This window comes from Ranitomeya imitator, chromosome 5 (genome assembly GCF_032444005.1).
Source record: "Ranitomeya imitator isolate aRanImi1 chromosome 5, aRanImi1.pri, whole genome shotgun sequence".
Classification (NCBI taxonomy): domain Eukaryota; kingdom Metazoa; phylum Chordata; class Amphibia; order Anura; family Dendrobatidae; genus Ranitomeya; species Ranitomeya imitator.
In genome coordinates this window covers 145,237,037-145,262,371 of record NC_091286.1, presented here as the reverse complement: position 1 = coordinate 145,262,371, position 25,335 = coordinate 145,237,037, and the positions used below count along the sequence as shown (strand labels likewise).

The following is a 25,335-nucleotide window of genomic DNA, read 5'->3' as shown; positions in this document are numbered from 1 at the left end:
AATCAGGCAGGGGACAAACACTTTTTCCACACCACTATGTATATATACACTATAGCTTGTATTTTTGGGCCTTGCTCAGTATTCAGTATGTAAGTGGACAGTGTGTGTGTTACACTGAAAACCATATATAATATCAATCTCGCACAGAGATTTACATTCAAATAGGGAAATAACATTAATATTTATCCTTTATTGCCATTTGATTGATAACCATACACTGTATACAGGTGTAACTTGTCTTGGTTGATTGTCGTCTTTGAACGTTTTGCTCTGGTATGCCTAGTCCCCATCACACTATGTATTGGCAGGCCATCCTACACATTAGATGGCCAGCCAATATCGTTGGGTTCGGCTAAATTTTATCTAATATATAATTGCCTAGAATACTACTTCCTGCAATTTGTGCCAACTTCCTGTCCGGAGCTAATGTCCGGAGCTAATGTCCGGAGCTAATGTCCGGAGATAAGTGACGTCAACAGTGTCCAGTGTCTGATTGGTTGCCGCCTGCTGCGAGCGACCAATCAGAAACGTGCCGTACTGTGACACACTCCGCCCACCATTTTGGTGTGATTTTTGAATTTTTACCTCACAGCAAGTTTCTACTGCGTGGAGGCGGGCCCAGTGACGTTGCTCTTCAAGCTCCTGCCGAATTTCGTCAAAAAAATACTATTTACCAAAACTATATATATTTAGTTGTGAAGTGGTTCAGTGACATTTTCACACCAATTTTGAACTTTTGTTTGGTGTTTTCTCCATATACTGCCTATTTTTCACTGACTGTTATACTGAGAGACTGCTGTTTATTAACCTCTTCTTTGCCACATTGGGTTTATTGCTCTATTATTTGCCACATAAGGACATTGTCCATTATTGCCCAGCAATTTCTTAAATAACAAGAATTGTCAAGAGCTGGTAAGTGCAGCCATTTTTTGTTCTTTCTTACTATTATGTATTAATTGTATTATTCTTACATTTGAATAAATAAAGTATATATGCATTCTAGACTCCCGATTCTTTAGAATCGGGCTGCCATCTAGTAAGTATATATTTACACTGTGTAGAAAAAATTCTCCAACTTGCAACACCCACTTGTCAATTTAGTAACACATTTCTTGGCGGTGTAACTGGACAATCCAGAGTTCCAAGCAAGGATGCTCCATAATTATGATTTCATGAAGGATACAATTATTTAGTAAAACGCGCTTGTCAGAAGAGCTGCCACCTCCACTTCTAGTAATAGGTTCTGTTTTCTACAGGTGACAACTGCCAGGTTAGAGACCCAAAGTATGACTATGTGTATGACCTGCGGCCACTCGGAGAAAAGGTTATCGAAGTGGCGGTTAGTGAATATAAATACCAGCTCAAAGTTTGTGGTGGAATTGCTGAATCTGTGTGTTCATCCAAGGCACCAAGTGGGACAACGGTGTCATCTTGTCAAATCAAGGGTAATAAAGCAATGTTAGCAGGTATGTTTCATAACCTAAGACACATTCAACATATTTGCACTGTTGCACACATGGTAAAGTTGCTTAAAGAGGACCTTTCACAGTTTTTTGACCAGCAGGAATATAGATAAAAATATATTTTCCCTCTTTTATTTTCTTCACTCCATTGTGGAGATAGAGGGAGCTGAAATTACTTAGCGCGTAGTGTGTTAAATTTGGCATTCAGGCTGGTGTTTCATTTTTTTCAGCCCAGTGGGCATGTACTGTCATTCCACTATGACGCCCACTGAAAACACTGCCAGTTAATTGAGGAATCTGTTACAGCTGCCTATTGAGGTATATGGAGGCAGTGGTGGAGCAGAAGATTGAGAGTCAGGCTGCGAGACTTGGTTGCAGATTTCTAGTACTTGCATATCTCTGGCCAGTGCTGGATTCACAGCTACAGTGCTCGTTACTACTGTATAATGTCCTCTATGCAACTTATGAAGATGTGATACAGAGGAATCCCTCATGTCTATGGAAGTGTTATTTCTCACTCGACTCACCGGAAACTACAAGTGAGCCATAGAGCAAGCTCGCCCATTAAAGGTAGTAGTCGGCTTATGTAGTGCTGAAAGGAGACCTAAAGATCTTTTACATGAAAGATCCATCAAGGAACCCTTAACTTTGTACTAGTTGATGACTGTGCATTTTTAGGTGTCTAGAATTGCAATGGTCTGGCATAAAATGGTAGTTTGCTTGACTTTGCAAAGACCAGAAGCAGAAACAAGCAGAGATACCGAATTATGTGATATATGAAAGTAATAGTAAAAAAGAACTCAAGGTGAAACTAAATTTGATATACATTTTTACGATTGTTTTAAGGTCATGAAAATGTGATAATCTAGGCCTTATCAGGTACCATTGATGCTATAATTAAGGAATTTTAAGGGTAGTCCATTTTTATTAATCCGATTAACACTCGGAGCAGAATCTGAAGGAAGCTCTGTTCTTTGCAACAACAAAAAAAATTGCATGGTGTAAATGCCACTGTTCTCATGATTCTGGCATTGTTTTTCCTTTATACCTGTGACATTTATACCAGATAAAATACAAATTTATGGCATGTGGAATGTCCTGTTTTTAAGGGGCTATCCTTGACTTTTTTCTCCCCCTAAATGTAGCTAAGTGCCTGCCTGTTGTGCCTGGCGCCTATATCTGCCAGCACAGAGTGGTCACATCAGATTGCTTATGCTGGCTGTTCTGCGGCCTCAGCTGGCAGCACCTCGATAGGGCACCGGCTCCTTTTCCACTCCGCTCTGTGACAGGGTGTGACTGCTGACTTCCTACTGACTGATAGCTGGCTCCCTGCTGCCTAATTACGGGAAGCCAGCTGTCAGTCCGCATTACACCAGCAGTCATGCCCCTTTGACATAGCAGCCCAGAAGAAAAAGAGCTGCTCTGTTGACATTGAGCCACTGAATCACCAGCAAGAGCAGTCAGTGAACGCTCTGATATGGCGCCAGGTACAACAGGCAGGTAGTTCCTTCTGTTAGCATCTAACTGCCAGTTTAGTTTTTAGTCGCATAGTTAAAAAATAAAAAAAAATAAAAAACCTTGAAAACCTCTTAAAATATAAATAGGTGTGCAGAGATAATTCTACGTTAAAAGCACTATTCTAGCAGTGTTTTTTTGTTTTGTTTTTAGTGCTGGAGTGGTGCTTCTAATGTAAAAGTCACTGCACAAGTCTTATACTCCCCCTCTGGCGTCTTGTGACCGCCTCTCTGGCTGACTGAAAGACTGAAGTTGCATCACAAAGTGTAACTCTATGAGGGCCAGAACAATGCTCTCATAGATTTGTATTGAGATGTGACCCCTGTTTTTCTCCATGAAACTAGGCTGGACATCAATGGGAACAGCGGCGACAGAAGGTGAAGGCGGTAGATGAGTATAAGAATAGGGTCAGGGACCTTAGATTAAAAGAAAAGTTAAAAAAAAAAAAAAAAAAAAAAAAAGCTGGAGTGGTGCTATAAGTGAAAATGGGCTCCTTGATCTACTTGGCTGGGACACCCACTATATGCAGGTGGAATTTGGATGGAAGGAAATTTGTGACTTTTTCTATCAATGTTTATTGAAGTTATAAACTTGGAAGTTATACTTTTTATCTTCATTATTAGGCTTGACTAATCAGCAGCTGGTATATGAAGATGGAATTATAATGATAAATTACACCGGGGGAGAGCTCTGCCACAATAAATATCAACGTTCAACTCTTCTAATCTTTCATTGCGCCAAGACAGAAGGAAAGGTTTGTGTAGTTTATCTAGAAGAACAGAAAGCTTCCAAAGATTGTGATTTATTCTTAAAAACATTTTAACCAAGGTTTAGCAAGTACTACGTTTTGTTTTTAAGGACTGTAAAACCTTTGTAAGGCCATGTGCACACATTTAACATTTGCAGCAGCTTTTTGTGCTGTAAACTGCAGACCGGAAAGAGGCATATAATACACATTTTTTTCATGCGTTTTTCCTTGCACATTTATTTCCCCATTCATTTAAATAGTTGAAAAAGGCTGAAACAATTGACACTTGCAGATTTGAAAAAAAAAAAAAAACAATGGTAAGGTTCAAATCTGAAAGGGAAAAATAAGAATGTGCATGAAACTTCAGAAATCCCATTCACTTTGCTGGTGCAGTAGAACACTGTATTTTTTTTTTAGCTGTAAAGTTGCAGGGAAAATTGCAGCAAAATTTCCTCAAGCAGCAATGAATAGGTGTTAAGTCTTTGTTGTACACACTTACCCTGTCTTCCTGCACTGATCTCCAATGCAAAGGAGCTGCAGCACACATCCATAACGTTCCTTCAGCAACTGCACTATATGCCGAAAGTACTTTGTTAGAGTATACAAGGCAGGCGTTTCCAACAAACCAACGTATCTACCAGACCTGATGGTTGTGTCCATGTGAATTGCAGCCACGCTAATGGCAGGATTGGAGGTTTTGGAGAAATCTTATTTTCTCTCACTCCTATGTAAATGGAAAATATACAGTACCTACTAACTTGGTCTTTAAAGAGGTAGGACTTTGAGAAGTTTGCCTATAAACTAACGTTTTGTTTTTTTATTTTATAGCCTGTATTTCTAAAAGAGACTCCAGACTGCATATATAAGTTCCAGTGGGGTACACCGTTGGCCTGTCTACCTTTCAAACCTATTGACTGCTCTTTCAAGTAAGGTTTTGTTGTCTTTAGAAAGTGAATTCAGAATTTTGCGTTGCTGCGATCAAGATCTTATTTACTTCTCTTTCACGGACCCTGTGCATTGACCACAATACTAATACACAAAACATAAACTTTAATGCATCTTGCCCCAATTCTCACTGCCATTCTCATAGAGAACCAATTCGTGGTCATGTTTAAGGAGATGCAGGAATGAGCCATTACTTTGATTGGAAGGGTCAGACTCCTGTGAATGGAGCCAGTTAGTGTTTCCTACACACCCAACTGGCCTGTTGTACTGCCAGCCAAGAAAGTATTAAAAAATGGCATCCAGTAGGGCAACCTCACCTTCATCCACCGAATTGCTAGAGGTTCCACTTATCATGAAATGGCGGCAAAACTTCAAAAACATATGTATAATTACACTACTTATAATACAATTTTATTGTCTGCTTTTGGGGATATGTGCTTGATCTATATCTTCAGTTTCTTCTATTCATACTTGATTATCCCCTTTTATTTGTGGCACTGTATATGTACGATATACAAGCCTCGATTTGTGTGGTGTCGTCCTTTGGATAACTATTTTTTTCTATTTAACAAAATTTTTTTCTTATAATTGTGCACTCATTTTTTCTGTAGGCTTATAGTTAGGTATTGCTCAGCTACTATTATTTTCCATGGTTATACTTTGGTACAATCCTATTTTAATACATTTACTAACTTTTTAATATATAGTTTGGGATTCCCTGACCTATCGCTTCCGATTGTCCTTATTCGTACATAATGACGATATTAGGACCTGTATTTAATTGTTTGATGTCACTAATTTTGGAGGGGCATAACTATAGTGCAGTTATACAGTTAGATGAGTAAATAATAAGTTAAATAATAATAGTGGGAACTTAATTTTATTTAAAGGTGAATTGTATGGCTTTCTATGGGTTTTTGTAAATTTCTCTGTCCTGTTGGAGAATAAGTATTAGTTGCAATTTTTTATTTGTCCATATTTTTAGAGACCCACTTGGAAATTCATATGATCTGTCTCCACTGTCACATTATGAAAAAAACTGGGAAGTGGATTCTCTAACTGATACAAATACCAAATTCCGCATAAATGTATGCAGACCTCTAGTGCCAGAAACTGGTAAGACTTTCTATGAATGATTTGTTAAAGGAGTTAGTATGTCTTAATACATAAACTTATTAATATTTCCAATGTAGATAAAGTTTGCAAAAATATTTATTCCTGCAATTCCTCTAATCTTACCCTATGAGTTACTTTCTGTGGCTAGAGGAGTTTAACAGGGTTGGCTTGTGCAGATTGAGCTTTCAGGGCTCCCAGAGGGTGGTCATGAGCAACACTCAGATAGAGCTTTCGGGGCTGGTAAATGATAGGAATGAGCGGTATAACCCTGTGCCTTGGAACTAGAAAGTATCAATATACAGTAGATGCTATGATAGCCAAGGTACCCAATTAAATGCAGTAACATATTAAGAAAAAAAGTTGTAAGAAATTGTTATAATGTTATGTTGCTCTATGGTAACGCAGCCACAAGGTGAAAAGAGCGGATTGTGAACCGGTTGTCCTGATATTATTATAATGGGAGCTTGCGTTGATGCAGGCCTCAGAAGGGGCATGCAGCAAAATAGCCTTCCGTGATTGAGCCCTAAGGGCACCCTGGCATTAAATTTACACATCCACCATACTTTTCAGTACCCCGTACACATCACCCTCTCCCATGTTTTTATTATTAGGGTGCTACGGCAACTGAAACTCGTAGATGCTATAGCCAACCATAGTATGAAAGTCTTACCGTTTGTCCTTGCCTGAATACAGAAGATTCCGTGTCTGCAGGGCTGGAGTTTCCTTCCTTATTGGAGTATACATTTATGAAGTGCTGCTTCTCCCTTTGAATCACAGTCTTGTACCTGGAGATTGCCTAATTTTGCAGTGATTTTAACATGAGCAGTTTTCCTGTTATTTTTCAATAATTTGTCAAAACTCAGTATTTTTCCACAACTTTGCAGTAAAGTACCGTGATTGTACTTGAGTGGGAATGCTGCAATTTTTAGATAAACTAGTAGCTAAGCCACAAAAGAGGACTGGAAACTCTCTAAAAATACAGCTGAAAAAGGGGCAGCACCCCTTACCTGCCCAGGTCTCTGAGCAAATGCACCACAGGATGCAGCCAGCCCATGTAGCAAAGATGTTGGCAACACAGGTGCAAAATACCAAATAGACAGCCACGCACCACCTACCAATTAATGGAGGGGGTGACTGCTTAGTATATGCTTGCACAATAAAGGGCTGTATAGGGCTCTGTTCACATGCAGGTAATGCATAGTGTCTGGATCACAGCCTATTAGTCCTGCCCATACTATTCGATTAGGCAGGCTGGCCAGCTCTGTATACAAGACCCAACGTTCTGGGCCCAGCTGCACCCTGAAAAGTAAAGTGCACAAAATACACATAAATATGGAAGGTATTGGTCGGTATTTTGGCCAAGATATGCTAGCTCACAACCCAACATCAAGGGTCCTCAAGCTTGCGAGTCCTATCACTAAACTAGTAGCTAAGCCACAAAAGAGGATTCAAGTGTCTCCAAAAATTCGCTACATGGGCTGGCTACATCCTGTAGTACATTTGCTCAGAGACCTGGGCAGGTAAGCGGTGCTGCCCCTTTTAAAGCTGTATTTTCCAATTCCTAGATTAGGCTACGTTCACATTAGCGTTGCGCGCCGGTGCGTCGGCGACGCAATGCACGGCGCACAAAAAACGCGCGCAAAAACGCTGCGTTTTGCGACGCGTGCGTCGTTTTTTGACGAAAATCGGACGCACGAAAAATGCAACTTGTTGCATTTTCTTGCGTCCGACGCTAGCGTCGGAAACGACGCACGTGTCGAAAAACGCTACCAAAAAAACGCACGCGTCCCCTATGTTAAACATAGTGGCGCGTCGCCGCTGCGTCGCCGCTGTGTCGCCGACGCAACAGCGACGCACATTAGCGGAACGCTAATGTGAACGTAGCCTAAGTGCACTCTGCACTGTGAGGGACTGTAAGATAGAAAAGGAGGAGTGCTGAGGAGGAAATTGGGTAATGTACTTTATTTCTTTGGAATGAGGGTCGTGTGACATTATTCCCGGCCGCCTATTTCAAGATCTAAGCTGAAAGGAAAAATCAGAGCCTCTATGGTCACAATACAGTGGGCATTCATGCTTCTACCTTTTTAGGAAGGTTGCAGTTATTCAATCAAATTGTTTCAGGGTGGGAAAACCCTTTTTACCTGTTTGACTAATTCCTTTTCGTAACATTAAACAAGTCTATAAAGTTTATCTGTGTTTTTGTGAAAGATACCAAGCTTGATAATTTGCTTTAAAGGGCCAGCTACATGCCCCAATGGTTCTGCTGCCTGTTTATTGGAAGGCAAGAAGGCAATAAGTCTGGGACAACTTGCATCCAGTCCAAGATGGAACAACGGAGTACCTGAGCTTCAGTATAAAAATGGAGACTATTGCCCTACTGGTATGAGAAGTAGGACAACTACAATTAGATTTAGATGTGACATGAGCAAAGGGGTAAGTTATTTGCAGATGAGATATTTCTCACTCCCATCACCACACATTGCTTGATCCTGAATATATATCAATATTAATTTTCCCTTTTTTCTTTAGATATCAGGACCATTGTTAGTCTCTAACGTACAAGACTGTGACTTCACTTTCTTTTGGGACACTGCATATGCATGTCCATTGACAGTAAGGACGCATGATGAGTGTCGAGTCAAGAACCCTGCAACAGGTAGTGAGGAGTTAATAGTGGGCTGTTTTTCCTAATCTTATGGACTGTGCCTACAGATTCTGACAGAAATATTATGTATGGTAAACATCTATCCAGCTTATCCTTGATCCGTAATATATACATTGAGGTGTTTTCCCGCATTCCCTATTATTAATAACCAATGGATCCTCTGGGCATGAAGTTCTAGATATAAAGAAAAAAGTATTTTAGGAGCAAAGTATTGCTTAAGCTGAATGATCTAGACCTGAGCACCAGTTCATATCATGACTGTTCTCTTCCAGGTTTTGAGTTTGATTTGTCTCCGTTGTCAAGCAAAAGTGGTTATCTTATTACAGATGTGGGAAGATCAATTTGGTTAAATATTTGCAGTAGTGTTACCAATAGTCCATGTCAACCCGGAGTTGGTGAGTAAACTGTCCCATCTAGAACTAAACATATAGTGTAGACTTCCTCAGCTATACACAAAGCCCCGCTCCACTGCAATTAGGCAAGAGAGGAGCCAAGATGTTGGCTAGTTGTGGCCACCTAGGTCGAGAAACTATTCTGTAGACATTATCTGTTCTGGCCATAAGTCACCAGTAGGGGCTGGGAAGGCGATGGGTTGCGAGGTTACGTGTTTTGGCCAAAATATCAGCTGATACTTCATGTATTTTATATTTTTTTTTTCGTCTTTTATTGCACATTTTTCCATTTTTATACATGATGCCGTCAGACCCATCAAGGTTGGCGTTGTAAATTAGGGTGACTGTCCCTGTGGGGTGCTCTTATATAGTGTTGGGCAGCCCCGCTGAGCGAATAGTATGCGCGTTACTAATAAGTTGTGAGCCAGATACTGTGCACCGAAAGTATTTGTGTGACTGGTGCCCTATACAAGCTTTATCCATGTGCATTTATAATCCTAGGCATCCACCTCCTCCATTAATGCTTGGTGTGAGTGGTTGTTTCCTCAGTATTTTTCACTTGTGCTTCCCCCGCCTTTATCATGGGGGTCTGCTGCATCCTGTTAGTGCATTGGTATTATGACCTAGTGTTTGTAAGGAAGTATGCTTTTTTTTCTTTGATATTTTTCCCCAAGTCACTAGTTATATTGTCATCTACTAAATGCCTTTAGTTAAGAGATCTTTTTTTATAGTGGCATACAGTGCCTTTAAGAACCCCATTGAAATAAAAAGGTACCGTATACTGTTCACCAATGAAGTGGGAATAGATCCGCTCCCCAACCAACTTTGATCCTCTGGATGCACGGACCTCTGTCCTGATCACATGTATGACATATAATAAAAAGAGTTGTTCTAACTCGAGTAAAATTCTGAGCTCAGATAAAGACCAGATTTTGGTTGAGTTGAAACACGTCACTTTTTCTCTTCTTGTTGCTGCAAGCCTAGTGCCATGCTGCTTTAGTATTTACTAAATAAAGCATTTTTTAATCTTACTCTGGAGCAACTTTTTTTCCTTATATACTTTTCCCTAAGGGTATGTGCAGACGTCAGGATTTCTGGCAGAAATTTTCCTGACAAAAAAACGGACATTTCTGCCAGAAATCCGCATGCGTTTTTGATGCGTTTTTTTGTGCGTTTTTGATGCGTTTTTTTCCAAATGCATAGAATAGCGGGAAAAACGCAAAATTAATGAACATGATGCTTTTTTTACCGCGATGCGAAAAAGCGCATCATGTGCACAAAAATTGCAGAATGCATTAAAAATGATAGGATGCATATGTCTGCGGTTTCTAATGCGGTTTTATCGTGAAAAAAACGCAAAAAAAGTGGAAAAAACCTGAACGTGTGCACATACCCTTAAAGTAATTGTACTGCCAAGCAAATATGATAAAGTTATTCTTTTGGTGTATGCCAGATCAATGGGGCACTGTTTCACATCTGTGCTGAAATTACGTGGAGCATATGTTGATTGTTATTAAGAAATTAAGTGTGAACACAACTTTTTCTCTATAGCTTCATTGGGGGACACAGGAAACCATGGGTGAATGCTGCTGCCACTGCTGAGGAGGCGCTAATTTTTTTTGTGCATAGTGTCTCCTATTGGCAGCATCATACATCCGTGGTTTCCTGTGTCCCCCAATTAAGGCTCCGAGAAACAGATTTTACAGTGACTAACCAAAATCCTGTTTCTGTCTCCTTTTTTTGTCTCTTGGACAGGTGTTTGTGTATCAGAAGATGGAAAACTCATAAATGCAGGCATGTCTCAGAGCCAAATCACTTATGTGGACCAGGTGCTACAACTAACGTACTACGGAGGGCAGTCTTGTGACGGGCACTCCAGTAGCCAGCACAGTAGCATCTTTACATTTGTATGTGGCGTGGATACGGCTGCCAGCAGTCTCCCTTCCCTGACATCCTTTAGACGTGACACTTGTACATGGCACTTCTCTTGGCGCACACCTCTAGTCTGTGAAAAAGAGGTATGTATGCTTGCAAAGTTAAGGAAGTGTTATATCTCCCCCCATCACATGTAAAGCGCCATGGAATAAATGACGCAATAATAGTATCCTAGAAAAGGGATGCTTCAATTTAATTAATTAAAGGGTATTAATTGCATAATAAAAAAATGACTACCAGTACATTTTTCAATATTATGTTTCTATTCCATATGGTTTTCAAGATCTCTGCTTGAAAAAGTTTCATTTTCTTGTCATCCATAGAATTTCTTCTTTTAAATCACTCTAGTTATTTTTTGGGGTTTTTTATATTTCAGATTAAATGTTCTGTCAGAAATGGCACATCACTCATTGATCTGAGTCCTCTGACCAAGCACGTTGGTTATTATGAAGTCCTGATAAGTTCAGAGAAAAGTAACTATTCAGATTTTTACATCAATATTTGCCAGCCATTGGGCCATGTTGCAAATTGTCCACCTGGGTCATCGGTATGCAGAATGACACCCGAAGGAAGTGCTGTAAGTGAAGTGCACATGCTCTAAATACACTTGCCTTAAAGAGGGACATCTGGTTTCAATGTCTTATTTCAAATACACTATTTAGGCATCATGAATTAATGAAGAGATTCCATCATTTGTGACCTTCATCAATTAGCTTGAGCATGTACTAAAGAGAGATTTGTATGTAATAGGTCTGTAACACTGCTTTCCAATATTTGTCATGGTCAACATGTTTAGAACTGAAAGAGCCATAAGGAGTGGCTTTTTGTTTGTTTTTTTTCCCAACAGCAGTCTGGCCCTGATGAATGACAAGTCTTAATGACAATATATGGCATTTGTGTTACATGGTTCTCCTAAAAATCCCATATAAATGCTACTGAATTTTAACTCTTCGCCATTATCTGCCTTATATTTATGGCACTAACATCAGGTAGTGGTTAAAGTCACGGACCATAGATGTATGGCACTGTGATGTCCCAGTCTGAGGATTGTAGCTGATGTCATTGGCATTAAGTATGAGCTATAAATTACAGCTGTTGCTCTGCTCCATAGGCTAAGAACCAGATAACTGTGATCCAGGATGTTTAGCCCCTTAGATGTTATAGCCCCAATTGATTTTGGCATCTGAGTGGTTAGACTGAGCGTACAGGCTCAGTGTCATCCAAGCAATCCCCCCCACACACACATCCAATAGATCATCATCTGGGGATGCTCAATTATGGCTCCTAGTTCTGCCATGTTCTGCAGCTTCTTGAATTTATGAAAAATTCTTTTAGGTCCCAATAAAACTCTCTCCACCAAACCTATGAATAAAAATTACAGCTGGCTCTGCCAAAATCAACAGTTTTGTTATCACCTGCAAAATGACAAAAACAAATGTTGCTCAATACACTATATATCTACCTGAAAATAATTCCTTTAGAAAAAAAAAAAAACCTCCCATACAAAAAAAGCTCTTGTACATCTATGTTGACCTACTGACAACACATAGAAAGTTATGCATCTGTGAGGCAGCGACAGGTGTTATATGTGAGGGTTGCTTTGTGTCCCCCAGGATGCACACAGAAGCGTATTGAGGCTGCTGGAGTGCATTGCAGTCACAGGCATAGTTGTGATTGCAGTGCAAAATAAAAGTAAGTTTGGTTTTGGTCTTGGGCAACCTATTTGCCAAAGGCAGATTTAGGAAAATCCGGCATGTGCTTTTATTTTTGGAGCGAACTACAGAATGGTAGTGGGGCAGTTATCTCCATCCAGGCCGGGTCTTACAAGTGGCCCATGGCCACAGACCTCATTCTTTTTTTCGGTTTTGCATTTTTGTTTTTCTCTCTCCTCTTTCCCAGAGCCATAACTTTTTTATTTTTCCGTCAATATGGCCATGTGAGGGCTTGTTTTTTGTGGGATGAGCTGTACGTTTGAACGACACCATTGGTTTTACCATGCCGTGTGCTAGAAAACGGGAAAAAAATTCCAAGTACGGTGAAATTGGGGGAAAAAAGTGCAATCCCACACTTGTTTTTTGTGTGACTTTTTTGCTAGGTTCACTAAATGCTAAAACTGACCTGCAAGGGGGCGTGGCCTAGCAGGCGATGTGAACAGACGTGCAACAGAGCTCTCCCGCTTCATTATCTCTGTATTAACCCCTTAGAGGCGCCGCCGAACGCAAATCATACTCTCAGGAGTGCACATAGTCTCGGGGAGCGAGGTGTGACCCGAAGGAACGGAATCTTATCTGAGGATGACACGCAGGAGACAGAAGGAGCTGACAGCTGCGGGAAGCTCACAGGCCCAAGATGGCGCCGAGACTGCAGAGGGGGCGGCGAGGGCAAGTGCTGCTTATCAGAGGAAGATGGATGTGATCGCTAAGTTGGAGCGATTTGCCAGGTCAGAGGAGGCTGTAAATCTGCAGTCAGAGGCTGGAAGTGTGGAGTCTGGAGCAGCTGGTGCCCCCGGAGAACAGCAGGAAGGAGGGGCTCAGCTACAGTGCAGTGGGTCAGACCAGGGATCTCCTACCAGGGCCGCAGGACCTGTTCTGCCTGCACAGTCTGACATGCCAGAAATGGAGGAGCCGACTCTGAAGGACATATTTTCAGTGGTGATGTACTGTAAGTCTGCCCTGGGGGCTCTAAACCTACGAGCGGATGAATTAAAGGGAGAGATGGTCGCTTTAAACTCTGCTATGCGTAAAGTTGAAAAGAGAGTGGAAGAGGTGGAAGAAAGGGTTGGAAGTGCAGAAGATCGGATTGGTGAATTGTTAAACAGGGAAAAAAAGTATATTCAACGTATTGCTGATCTGGAGTTTAAGACTCATAACCTTGAAAACCGATCCCGCAGGAACAACCTAAGGATTGTGGGGGTCCCAGAAAAGGCGGAAGGGAGCAACCCCACGGCTTATATTGAGGCATGGCTAAAAAACGCTGTGGGTGAAGATGGCCTTACTAAGATGTTTGCCGTTGAAAGAGCGCACCGTGTGCCCACCAGACCCCTCCCCCCCGGCTCGGCCCCAAGAGTTATCTTGGCTAAAATTCTGAACTATCAGGACCGAGACATTTTGTTGAGGAAAGCCAGGAATTGTGATGAGCTGACCATTGATGGTAATCGGGTCTCCCTTTATCCGGATTACTCTGCGGCGGTCCAAAAGTTTCGGATGAAGTTTGGAGAGGTCAAGAGGAGGTTGCGAGACTTAGATGTCCGTTATTCAATGATTTACCCAGCAAAATTAAGGGTGGTGGCTCTGGATCGGGTGCATTTTTTCCAAAATCCAGAGGAGGCGTCACAATGGCTGGATCTCAATACTAAGCATGTCAGAACGGGGCAGACCCGCTGAAACTGATTTAAGTGCTACTGAGGCAATTGTTAACCCTTCACTGTTATGTTTGGTTTGATAGTTAACTGGTACTTATACTGTGACTTTATGGTATATTGATATCATCAGGTTGTGTTCGGCGGCGCAACGGAATTTGCATTTTGGCTATGGTGGGCGGGGGAGCTGAAGGAACGCAGAGTTTTTATCGTTAGGCTGTGAAACAGCGTTCCCAGATCTCAAATTGAGAGGGAGAGTTTATTTTGATATTCTAAGAGTAGAGAGGAGTTGGGTGGGCTTAAGAGAGGGGAGAGATAGAGAGTTATTTCAGTTGGGAATTGGGGATGGGGGGGGGGGGAGGAGGGAGGGGGTGGGAGTTGGGGTTGAGACCTTAGCGAGCTTGAACTCTTTCATTGTTTCTATAAGCTAATGGGTGGGGAGGTTAAAATCCTAAGTTGGAATGTTAGGGGCCTTGCAAATGCTACTAAAAGAACAGCTATTTTCCAATATGTACTGAAACAGAGGCCTTCAGTGATATGTCTGCAGGAAACTCACCTAGTGAAGGAAAAGGTTGCTATTCTACAGAAGAGATGGGTGAGAAAGGCGTATCACTCAACGTTCTCAAATTATGCCAGAGGTGTGTCAATTTTGATACACGTTAGTGTTCCGCTTGTAGAGATTGAGGTAACCACCGATAAAGACGGCCAATTTGTGTTTTTAGTATGCAAGATATTTAACAGGTTAATTTGTATTGTGTCAATTTATATTCCACCACCGTATTCCAAGAAAAAGATACAGGAGATTCTGGAAATTACGGGTAGGTGGGATGAGGTGCCCCTCCTTATAGTGGGGGATGTGAACAATATATCTAATGATCACTGGGACAAGGGTAGACATGCGGAGTTGAGAAGTGAAGGGAACTCTACTCCTTTTGGAAATTATCTAAGAGAAATAGGATGGATAGATTTGTGACGGGTGCGTAATCCTAGGACATATGCCTACTCATGTTATTCAGCAACATACAGATCTTTATCTCGCATTGATGTGGCTTTGGGAAATGGGGGGGTGAATAATCTAATACATGAGGTGGAGTATAGGCCTAGAGTAATATCAGACCATAGCCCAGTACTGGTCTTGGTACAAATGACTGGGAAGAGTGGTCTGACGGTGTTGGGATGGAAATTTCACCCCTCCTGGCTACAGTATTTGGATATGGAACAGGTGGGAACTGAACTCGGGGAGTTTTTCAGGATTAATGAAGGGAGTGCAGGGAATCTTGTAGTGTGGGACACCATGAAGGCATACCTGAGAGGAATTTTATTCCGGGACATCTCGAGACATAATACTAAGTCTAAAATTCAAGACAATGCAGTGATGGAGGAACTGAGGGTGGCGGAAGAGACACTGGCCTCTCAGAATTCAAGAGAAGCGCAACTTTGTATGAGGGCGGCTCAGGTAGCGGTCGATGAACTCCATATGCGTAGGGCAGATAGGTTGAGAGCCTTTCAAAAGGAAACATTTTATTCTGAGGGAGAGAAGGTAGGACATTTGCTCTCGGTGGTGGTTTCTGCGCAGTGGGATTCTTCACATAACAGAAAAAGACCAAATTGAAAAATTTCACAGATTTCTCTAACATGCTCACAACCCTAGTGGGGGAGCCTCACAAAGAGAGCCACAATTCTAGGCTGGACACTCCACAATACAGAAATAATCATGAGGAAACGGAGTTACTGTCCATAAATAATCAGATTTTTATTAGTTAACAACCACAAAATTCTAATATTGATACAACAAGTTTCTACAATACATATAAATATAAACCTAAAACAAAAAAGAGGGGTAGTGGTAGCAAAAGAGATGGAAAGACACTGCGTGGATATACCCAATGCCAAAAGATCCTTTCATAAAGTGCTTAGTGCAAATGAGAGCTGGGCTAGGATCAGGGCACTATACAGTATTCAAAGTACGTCATGACAATTGTTGTTGCCAATTACACTAAGCCGTGCGCAAAGGCTCAGAAAGCTATTTAGTAAAGGTATATTAATACCTACATATAGAAGTGCCCAGATAAATCTTACCCAGATGCTGGCAGTTAGGACGCTCCACGCAGTGGCCCCAACGCGCGTTTCGCGTCAGCTTCGTCAGGGGGCAGTCACTTTATGAAAGGATCTTTTGGCATTGGGTATATCCACGCAGTGTCTTTCCATCTCTTTTGCTACCACTACCCCTCTTTTTTGTTTTAGGTTTATATTTATATGTATTGTAGAAACTTGTTGTATCAATATTAGAATTTTGTGGTTGTTAACTAATAAAAATCTGATTATTTATGGACAGTAACTCCGTTTCCTCGGGATTCTTCACATGTATACTCCATAAGAACAGAGGAAGGTAAAACGGTTACTCGGGGGGGGGGGGGGGGGAGGGGGGGGGTTGGGGTTAACTTTAGACGTTTTTCGGAGATTTTATAGTAAATTATATTCCTCTAGGGTGGATAAAAGTCCTGAGGAAATGAATAGATATCTGAAAGAGGTTGACTTACCCAGACTAGGTAGAGAGGAAAGGGAGTGGATGGATAGACCGCTTGGGGAGGAAGAATTGAAGGCGGCTTTGGCGGATATGGTTGGGGGGCAAGGCTCCGGGGACGGACGGTATCCCGGTAGAGGTTTATAAAATTCTTAATTCAGAGTTAATGCCCAAATTGGAGCGAGTGTTCTCTGAGTCGTTGGAGAGGGGAGTGCTGCCTCCATCAATGAGAGAGGCCATTGTGGTGGTTATTCCTAAAGCTGATAAAGATCCTCAACAGCCGGAGTCGTATAGACCAATTTCACTTCTAACGGTTGACATAAAGATTTTGGCGAAGGCCCTGGCGAACAGGCTGTCCCAAGTGATTGATAAATTGATTCACCCAGACCAGTCTGGCTTTATGCCCAATAAATCCACGGCAATTAACTTGAGAAGGCTATTTTTAAATATGCAAATTCCTGCAGACAATGCCGGAAAAAGAGTTGTGGTGTCTTTAGATGCCCACAAGGCCTTTGATTGTGTGGAGTGGAGTTACTTGTGGTTGGTACTGGATCGCCTGGGGTTTGGTCCAAAATTCATCTCCTGGGTTAAGTTGCTGTACTCGTTCCCAACGGCAAAAATTAGAGTTAATAATAATTTGTCAGAGAGTTTCCCGCTGTTTAGGGGTACCAAACAGGGGTGTCCGCTGTCCCCGTTGCTCTTCGCTCTGGCCGTGGAGCCGTTAGCGGCTAAAATAAGAGGTGCTCAGGAGGTTAGAGGTTTCATCTATGGTAGGAGGGAAGACAAAATTGCATTATATAATGACGATATTTTGTTGTTCCTGGAGGATTCTGAAAGGTCCCTGTGCAATGCGGTTGCTTTGATTGAGGAGTTTGGTCAGTTTTCAGGTCTCACCATATACTGGGATAAGTCTTGTATGTTGTTGATTGAGGGGGACAGTATTGGCAGTAGAGAGAGGGCGATAACCACAAAATTAAAGATTGTTCAAAAATTCAAATATTTGGGTATTCAGATTGCTCTTCCTCTAACTACCTTTGAGGAACTGAATTTAAGTCCGTTAATGCAGAAAATTTGTACCAAGATTGCGGCATGGAACAAATTACATTTATCGGTGGTTGGTAGGGTGAACCTCTTAAAGATGATTGTAATGCCACAGTTGTTGTACGTGCTACATAACTCTCCCATTTGGATTACACAATGCAGATTCCGTAAGATTAGGTCTTTGTTTGGGGAATTAATATGGGGAGGAAAGAGTCCTAGGTTTAAACAGGAGATACTTCAGAGGGCCAAAACAGAGGGGGGTCTTGCACTTCCTAATCCATGGCTATACTTCTTAAGGCCCCTTCACATTAAGCGACGCTGCAGCGATACCGACAACGATCCGGATCGCTGCAGCGTCGCTGTTTGGTCGCTGGAGAGCTGTCACACAGACGGCTCTCCAGCGACCAACGATGCCGGTAACCAGGGTAAACATCGGGTAACTAAGCGCAGGGTCGTTCTTAGTAACCCGATGTTTACCCTGGTTACCATCCTAAAAGTAAAAAAAACATACAGTACATACTTACCTAACGCTGTCTGTCCCCGGCGCTCTGCTTCTCTGCACTCCTCCTGTACTGTCTGTGTGAACACAGCGGCCGGAAAGCAGAGCGGTGACGTCAGCGCTCTGCTTTCCGGCTGACCGACGCTCACAGCCAGTGCAGGAGGAGTGCAGAGCACAGCGCCGGGGGACAGACAGCGGTAGGTAAGTATGTACTGTTTGTTTTTTTACTTTTAGGATGGTAACCAGGGTAAACATCGGGTTACTAAGCGCGGCCCTGCGCTTAGTTACCCGATGTTTACCCTGGTTACCAGTGAAGACATCGCTGGATCGGTGTCACACACGCCGATCCAGCGATGTCCACGGGAGATCCAGCGACGAAATAAAGTTCTGGACTTTGTTCAGCGACCAACGATCCCCCGGCAGGGGCCTGATCGTTGGTCGCTGTCACACATAACGATTTCATTAACGATATCGTTGCTACGTCACAAAATGCAACGATATCGTTAACAATATCGTTATGTGTGAAGGTACCTTTAGCAGCACAGTGTCAACATCTCAAAGGATGGGGGGAGGAGGCAGGGAGTGTGCAAATACCTAATAGCTTGAGGTTCTTACTACAGGCAGACGTTTTGAGTGACAGTTTGGAGGGAGGACAATTAAAAAAAAAATGGGTTCACAGGGGTGCACTATCAAATTAATTCACAGAGTATGGGAAAAAGTCAAACTCATTAGGGAAGTGAGTGAGTTCACCAGATTCTCGCCTATTTGGGACAACATTTATCTACCGGAATTTAGGCAGAGGGAGGGTTTTCACTTTTGGTCTGCAGCAGGTATTAAACGGCTGGGACAGCTGATAAGTCAGGGCAGACTTAAAACATTTGAGGAGTTGCAGGAAGAATTTCAGTTGCCACGGTCTGAATTGTTCCAGTATAATCGTATCTCTCATGCTTATCAGGCACAGAATAAAAGGGGAGCCATAGTGGTACAGATTGATCTCATGCTCGACTATATCCTTAAGGCCGGCTTCACACTCAGCGTATGAAAATACGGTCCGTATATTACGGCCGTAATACGCTGAAATGTCCCGAAAATAGTGGTCCGTAGCTCCTCCGTAGGCAGGGTGTGTCAGCGTTTTTTGCGCATGGCATCCTCCGTATGTAATCCGTATGGCATCCGTACTGCGTGGTTTTCTCGCAGGCTTGCAAAACCAACATACCGCTATAGAAATGATCCATGTGTCCCAAAAAGAAAAAAAAATATATATATATACTGTCTATATATATATTACTATTTTTTCCAGCGCTATACAGCTTGAAAGCCGGTAATTCAATTACCGGCTTTTTCTTTCTCCTTCCTAAAACCCGACATGATTTGAGACATGGTTTACATACAGTAAACCATGTCTTCTCTCCATTTTTTTTGCAGATTCCACACTACTACTTCCACACGATGTAAATCCTTCTGAAGGGGTTAAAACATTTTGCAGCAAGGAGCTTTGCTAATGCAATGCTACTCCTCGCTGCAAAACCCCGGAGAATGAGTCTAAATATAGATCAATGAGCTATATTTAGCTTCATTTGCAGTGAGGCGCCCCCTGCTGGATGTTCATAGATCGTGGGAACTTTCCTAGAAAGCCTGGGAGCTTTCTAGGTAAGTTCCCACGATCTATGAACATCCAGCATGTCTAGGTTATTTTTTATTTAAGTGGTGAGAAAAAATTGCACAATTTTCCGATACACGTAGCATCTCCATTTTTCGTGATCTGGGGTTGGGTGAGGGCTTATTTTTTGCGTGCCGAACTGACATTTCTAATAATACCCTTTTCGTGCAGATACGTTCTTTTGATCACCAATTATTGCATTTTAATTCAATGTCTGTGACCAAAAAAGAACGTAATTCTGGCGATTTGACTTTTTTTTTACTGCTATGCCGTTTAGCGATCAGGTTAACCCTTTTTTTTAATTGTTTGGGTGATTTTGGACATGGCGATAACGTGTATGTTTGATTGTTTTTTTTTTTTGTTTTATTTTGAATGGGGTGAAAGGGGGCGATTTGAACTTTTCATTATTTTTATTTTTTTCATATTTTTAAAACCTTTTTTTTTTTTTATTACTTTTGCCATGCTTCAATAGCCTCCATTGGAGGCTAGAAGCTGGCACAACTTGATTGGCTCTGCTACATAGAAGCGATGCTCAGATCGCGTCTCTATAGTAGAATTAAAGGGAACCTGTCACCCCGTTTTTTGAGATTGAGCTATAAATACTGTTAAATAGGGCCTGCGCTGTGTGTTCCTATAGTGTATGTAGTGTACCCCGATTCCCCATGTATGCTGAGAAATAACTTACCAAAGTCGCCGTTTTCGCCTGTCAATCAGGCTGGTCAGGTCGGGAGGGCGTGGTGACATCGCTGGTTCTTCCTCAGCTTTACGTTGGTGGCGTAGTGGCGTAGTGGTGAAGACACAGCGCGCGATCTGCGCTGTCATCCCTTTCGTCGGTGGGGGCGGCCATCTTCCTGGGGCCGCGCGTGCGCAGATCGAGTGCTCTGCTGCACGGGGCTTCAGGAAAACTCGGCTTTGGGAAAATGGCCGCCGCGATCTCTAATGCGCACGCGCGGCATCCCGCGGCCATTTTCCTGAAGCCCCGTGCAGCAGAGCACTCGATCTGCGCACGCGCGGCCCCAGGAAGATGGCCGCCCCCACCGACGAAAGGGATGACAGCGCAGATCGCGCGCTGTGTCTTCACCACTACGCCGCTACGCCACCAACGTAAAGCTGAGGAAGAACCAGCGATGTCACCACGCCCTCCCGACCTGACCAGCCTGATTGACAGGCGAAAACGGCGACTTTGGTAAGTTATTTCTCAGCATACATGGGGAATCGGGGTACACTACATACACTATAGGAACACACAGCGCAGGCCCTATTTAACAGTATTTATAGCTCAATCTCAAAAAACGGGGTGACAGGTTCCCTTTAAAGCATTTCTATGAGAGCCGACCACAGGGTGGCACTCACAGCAATTCAGCATCAACAACCATAGAGGTCTCCAGGAGACCTCTGGTTGACGTGCCGATGACCCCTGATCACGTGACCGGGGTCACCGGTGCTCTTGTTGACAGCAGCATTTAACTAGCTAATAGGTGCAGGTGGTTCGCAATACCACCCGCGCTTATTGCGGGCACATGTCAGCTGTTCAAAACATGACATGTTCCGGCTTTGATGCGGGCTCACTGCCGGAGCCCACATCAAAGCGGGGGTACTGCCATCGGACGTACTATTCCGTCTGATGACAGAAACGGGTTAAAAAAAAAACAACCTGCAGCAAAAAGGTTTGGGTGTGTCGGTTTTCGTCTGCAAACTTGCAGAGCAGGTGGCTCTGCAAAGCTCAACCTGTGTGAAGTAACACGAAGTCAAGCGAAGCAAAAAGGCCTGGCACCCCTCAGTGTAGTGCAGTGGTGCAGTCGCCAAAAGCAACCGGTCTATGATACGGATTCCCGGATGCGATCCGGAGCATACCGTGTGCTGTTTACTTTGTGAGTTCTGGACATTAAAACAGGTTTGTTTTGAATTTTCCTGGGTCAGTGCCTGTCTGTCAGACTGCACCAACCCCGCTGCACTACATATGGTTGGAGAATGCAGGCAATGTGAACTGAGGCATACCCAAAGGCTGCTGCTTGTCAGTAATTAAGCCTGCAACGGTCCTCACCAAACAGCTGCACTTTCAGCGGCAACTACAAGAGCAATGGCAGCCAGAGCAGCTCCAATTGCAGCAACGCAATCACCAGCAGCAGCTGCTGTATCAGCAGCAACAGAAAACGAATGAGCTGATCCTGTAACAGATTTCAGCTCTGCGAGAGATGTCCACACCAGCGACCACGTTCCTTTCGGAGGCCCGGTACAAAGTCCGGTCAGCGCTGAAGATGAGTGGGAGACCCAGTGGACCCTGCCGATGACCCAGTGGGCTGAAGTGGTGGCTCCTTTCCTGACAAGAGATGCCCAGAAGGCCTACCTAGACCTCAGTAGGGACGATGTGCTTCTCTATGACAAGCTAAGAGGTGAGATTCTTGCCCGACTATGGGTTAATACATATGTGCGTGCTCAGCGGGTATACCAGTGGTCCTTTGCGGAGTCTCGTCCCTCCAGATTTCAGGCATATGACTTGCTGAAGCTGGTAAAAAAAAAAAAAAGGCTTCAGCTTGAGCCCTTAACTCCTTTCCAAATGGTAAAGAGGGTGGTGGGCGATTGGCTGGTGAGGGCTCTTCCAGCAGCCATTCAGTGTTGGGTGGGGCAAGGGGACCTGGCCACTCTGAACCAGGTGGTTGGACTGGTTGAGCGGTATATGGCCTCTCAGGACTTAATACAGGACAGTGCTCCACTGCGACTGTCACGTCGGGCACCGCCAGGGATAGGTCCCTGACCCTCTGCTGGGGCCAACCAGGACCGAGCTCGTACTGAGGGGGTAACACGAAGTGAGAGTGACAAGAGACCCGATTCCGCTAAGTCGGCCCCAAGGTCTACTCGTGCTGCAGCTATTAAGTGTTGGCGGTGCTAAGGGACTGGACATGTGGCTGCCCACTGCCCCCTGACAGCTGAACCCATGGACTTCGGGTATACTAGCCGTATGTCTATGTACGCCCAGTCAGACTGCACTGCAACTACAGTCACTGCCGGCAGCGAACCCCAACTGTGCCAAGTACTCGTCAACGGGTACCAAACGGAGGCTCTCTTGTTATCGGGGAGCTTAGTGACTCTGATCCATGGGTCCCTTTTAGCCGAGGACAACCCTAATAGACAGAAAGTGGGGGTGGTGTGTATACATGAGGAGCTCTGAGAGTACCCAACCGCGGAGGTTACTTTTTCCACACCGTGTGGAGAAATAAAGCATGTGGTGGGAGTGATGAAGAGCCTTCCGTATGGGACTGTGTTGGGAAGAGACTTACCCCTATTCTGATCCCTGTGGGAGACCAGGGTTAACCCTCCCATGGTAAATGTTATTCCGGGCACAGAACCCGAAGATCCCGAGACAGGGATACCTGCCATAGGGGTCGCCAACCTATGGACAGAGTGTAACCCCGATAAGTTTCCCCTAGAGGTATTGACAGGAGAGGTCAAGGAGACCCCACCGATTTCCGAGCTGGAAGTTTCCCCTTGTAAGTTCAGAACAGCTCATCTCCAGGATCTCACTCTGGCCGGGGCACAAGAAAGGGTGATGGAAATAAATGGAATGCCTTAGCAAACGGGTGCCGAGGCAGTTTTCCCCCCCGCCTGGCTATCCACTGGGATTTATTATACAGGGTGAATAAAATACGGAATTAAGTGGTGGAAGCACTCTTAGTGCCCCAGTCCTACCGTCGGGCGGTGCTCAAAATGGCTCACACGCTCATGCTGAGAAGGCACTTGTGGGCCAAAATGGCACAGGAGCAAATACTGCAGTTTTTTTTGTTTTTTGTTTTTTTGGTCTGTGATTTATGCTGAGGTCCAGAGGTATTGAGTTCAGTCTCTAGTACCAACTTGCCACACCCACTATGCATTTCCGGAGTCCATTGATACCTCTACCCATTATAGTTACCATTTGAGTGGATAGCAATGGATCTGGTGGGACCTATAGTCAAATCCGCCCATGGCCGATGAACAGTTGTAATGCATTCTTCACAAAATTACAATGGACAGGATCTTCGATGCAGCCGCAGTGAAGATAAATCTGTACTAAACACATAATTTAATAGAGGAGGCAGAAAAGCTGATAAAAGTCCTGGAGGACATACACAGAGAATATTAAGTATAGTTAATGACTCCATCTACCCTCAGCAGATCACATGCAACATGTGCCATTTTATGTTGATTCAGTCTAAACCATACTTTACTGCCTCAACATATTTTGGTCATAGTGGACTACGCCATGCGGTACCCAGAGGTGATAGCTCTCTGCCACAGCTCGGCAAAACTAATAGACCCCAAGCTGTTTGCAATGTTTTATCACCTTGAGCTACTAAAGGAGATCCTCACAAATCAGGGGACTCCCTTTATGTTCAAGAAGCTATGTAAGCTGCTCCGGATCAAAACAGCTACACACGTCGGTATACCACCCAAAAACAGGTTAGAGAGGTTTAAGAAGACCCTTAAATCCATGCTTTAAAGGTAGTCTCCAAGGACAAGAGAGACTGGGACATGTTTTTGCCCTACCTAATGTTCGCTATCCGCGAGGTACCACAGGTAACCATGGGTTTCTCACAGTTTGAGCTATTGTATGACAAGCATCCGAGGGGGTTGCTAGACGTAGGAACAGGAGCCAACTCTGCATCAGAGTGTGATAGAGCACATGGCAAGCATGCAGGACTGGATTACAGCATTCAGGCCCATAGTAAATGAGCATCTGATGGATGCCCAGGCTGTGCAGTGGCAAGGGCCGTATAAGATACGGGGGAAGTGAGTTATAGAGTACACCAGCCTGGAAAGAGAAAACCCAAACAATTGTACCATGTAAACCTTCTAAAAGCCTGGAAGGACCGGGAATGTTTGATCACGGACACGACTTAATTCGTACCAACAGGCAACCATCTGTCACCGGCCAAGGACGTGGCTGGGGGTCAGGTTAAAATAAATGACGCTCTCAAGACAGCAGCGACTTCAAGCTTGGGTTCTGGTTCAAGAGAATACAGACGTATTCTCAGAGCTGCCAGGGCGGACCGCTGTGATCCAGCATAACATTGTCACCTTGCTCCGGGTAAGGGTGCGTATAAAACTATGACTGCCAGAAGCCTGGAGCCAAGCCATCGCGGCCGAAGTGAAGCAAATGCTTCAGTTGGGAGTCATCGAGAAATCCCGGAGTCAGTGGGCTAGCCCCATTGTACTAATTCTGAAGCCAGAGGGGGTCATTATGTTTTTGCAATGACTTCAGGAAACTAAATGAGGTATCCAAGTTTGATTTCTATCCAATGCTCTGGGTTGACGAGATAATTTAGAGACTGGGGGAGGCCCAGTACTTCACCATGCTTGATCTCCCCAAAGGTTACTGGCAGGTCCCAGTAAGAAAAGACCGCATTTGTAATGCCAGAGGGTCTCTATCACTGTCGTCTTGCCTTTTGGATTACCTGGGGCTCCGGCCACATTCCAAAGGCTGATGGACATGGGGTTAG

The 25,335-nt window shown here is 43.7% G+C and overlaps 1 protein-coding gene across 1 annotated transcript in view; it reads left to right on the top strand.

Annotated features, from left to right (window-relative positions):
- The window catches only part of IGF2R (insulin like growth factor 2 receptor), a 249,543-nt gene that overhangs the window by 169,548 nt on the left and 54,660 nt on the right, over positions 1-25,335 (top strand). The window contains exons 27-35 of the mRNA XM_069769196.1: positions 1,257-1,466; positions 3,602-3,732; positions 4,555-4,652; positions 5,657-5,787; positions 8,024-8,220; positions 8,317-8,443; positions 8,725-8,847; positions 10,600-10,862; positions 11,156-11,356. Of these exons, the coding sequence (XP_069625297.1) occupies positions 1,257-1,466; positions 3,602-3,732; positions 4,555-4,652; positions 5,657-5,787; positions 8,024-8,220; positions 8,317-8,443; positions 8,725-8,847; positions 10,600-10,862; positions 11,156-11,356 (1,481 nt within the window). The remainder of the gene's footprint in view (positions 1-1,256; positions 1,467-3,601; positions 3,733-4,554; positions 4,653-5,656; positions 5,788-8,023; positions 8,221-8,316; positions 8,444-8,724; positions 8,848-10,599; positions 10,863-11,155; positions 11,357-25,335) is intronic.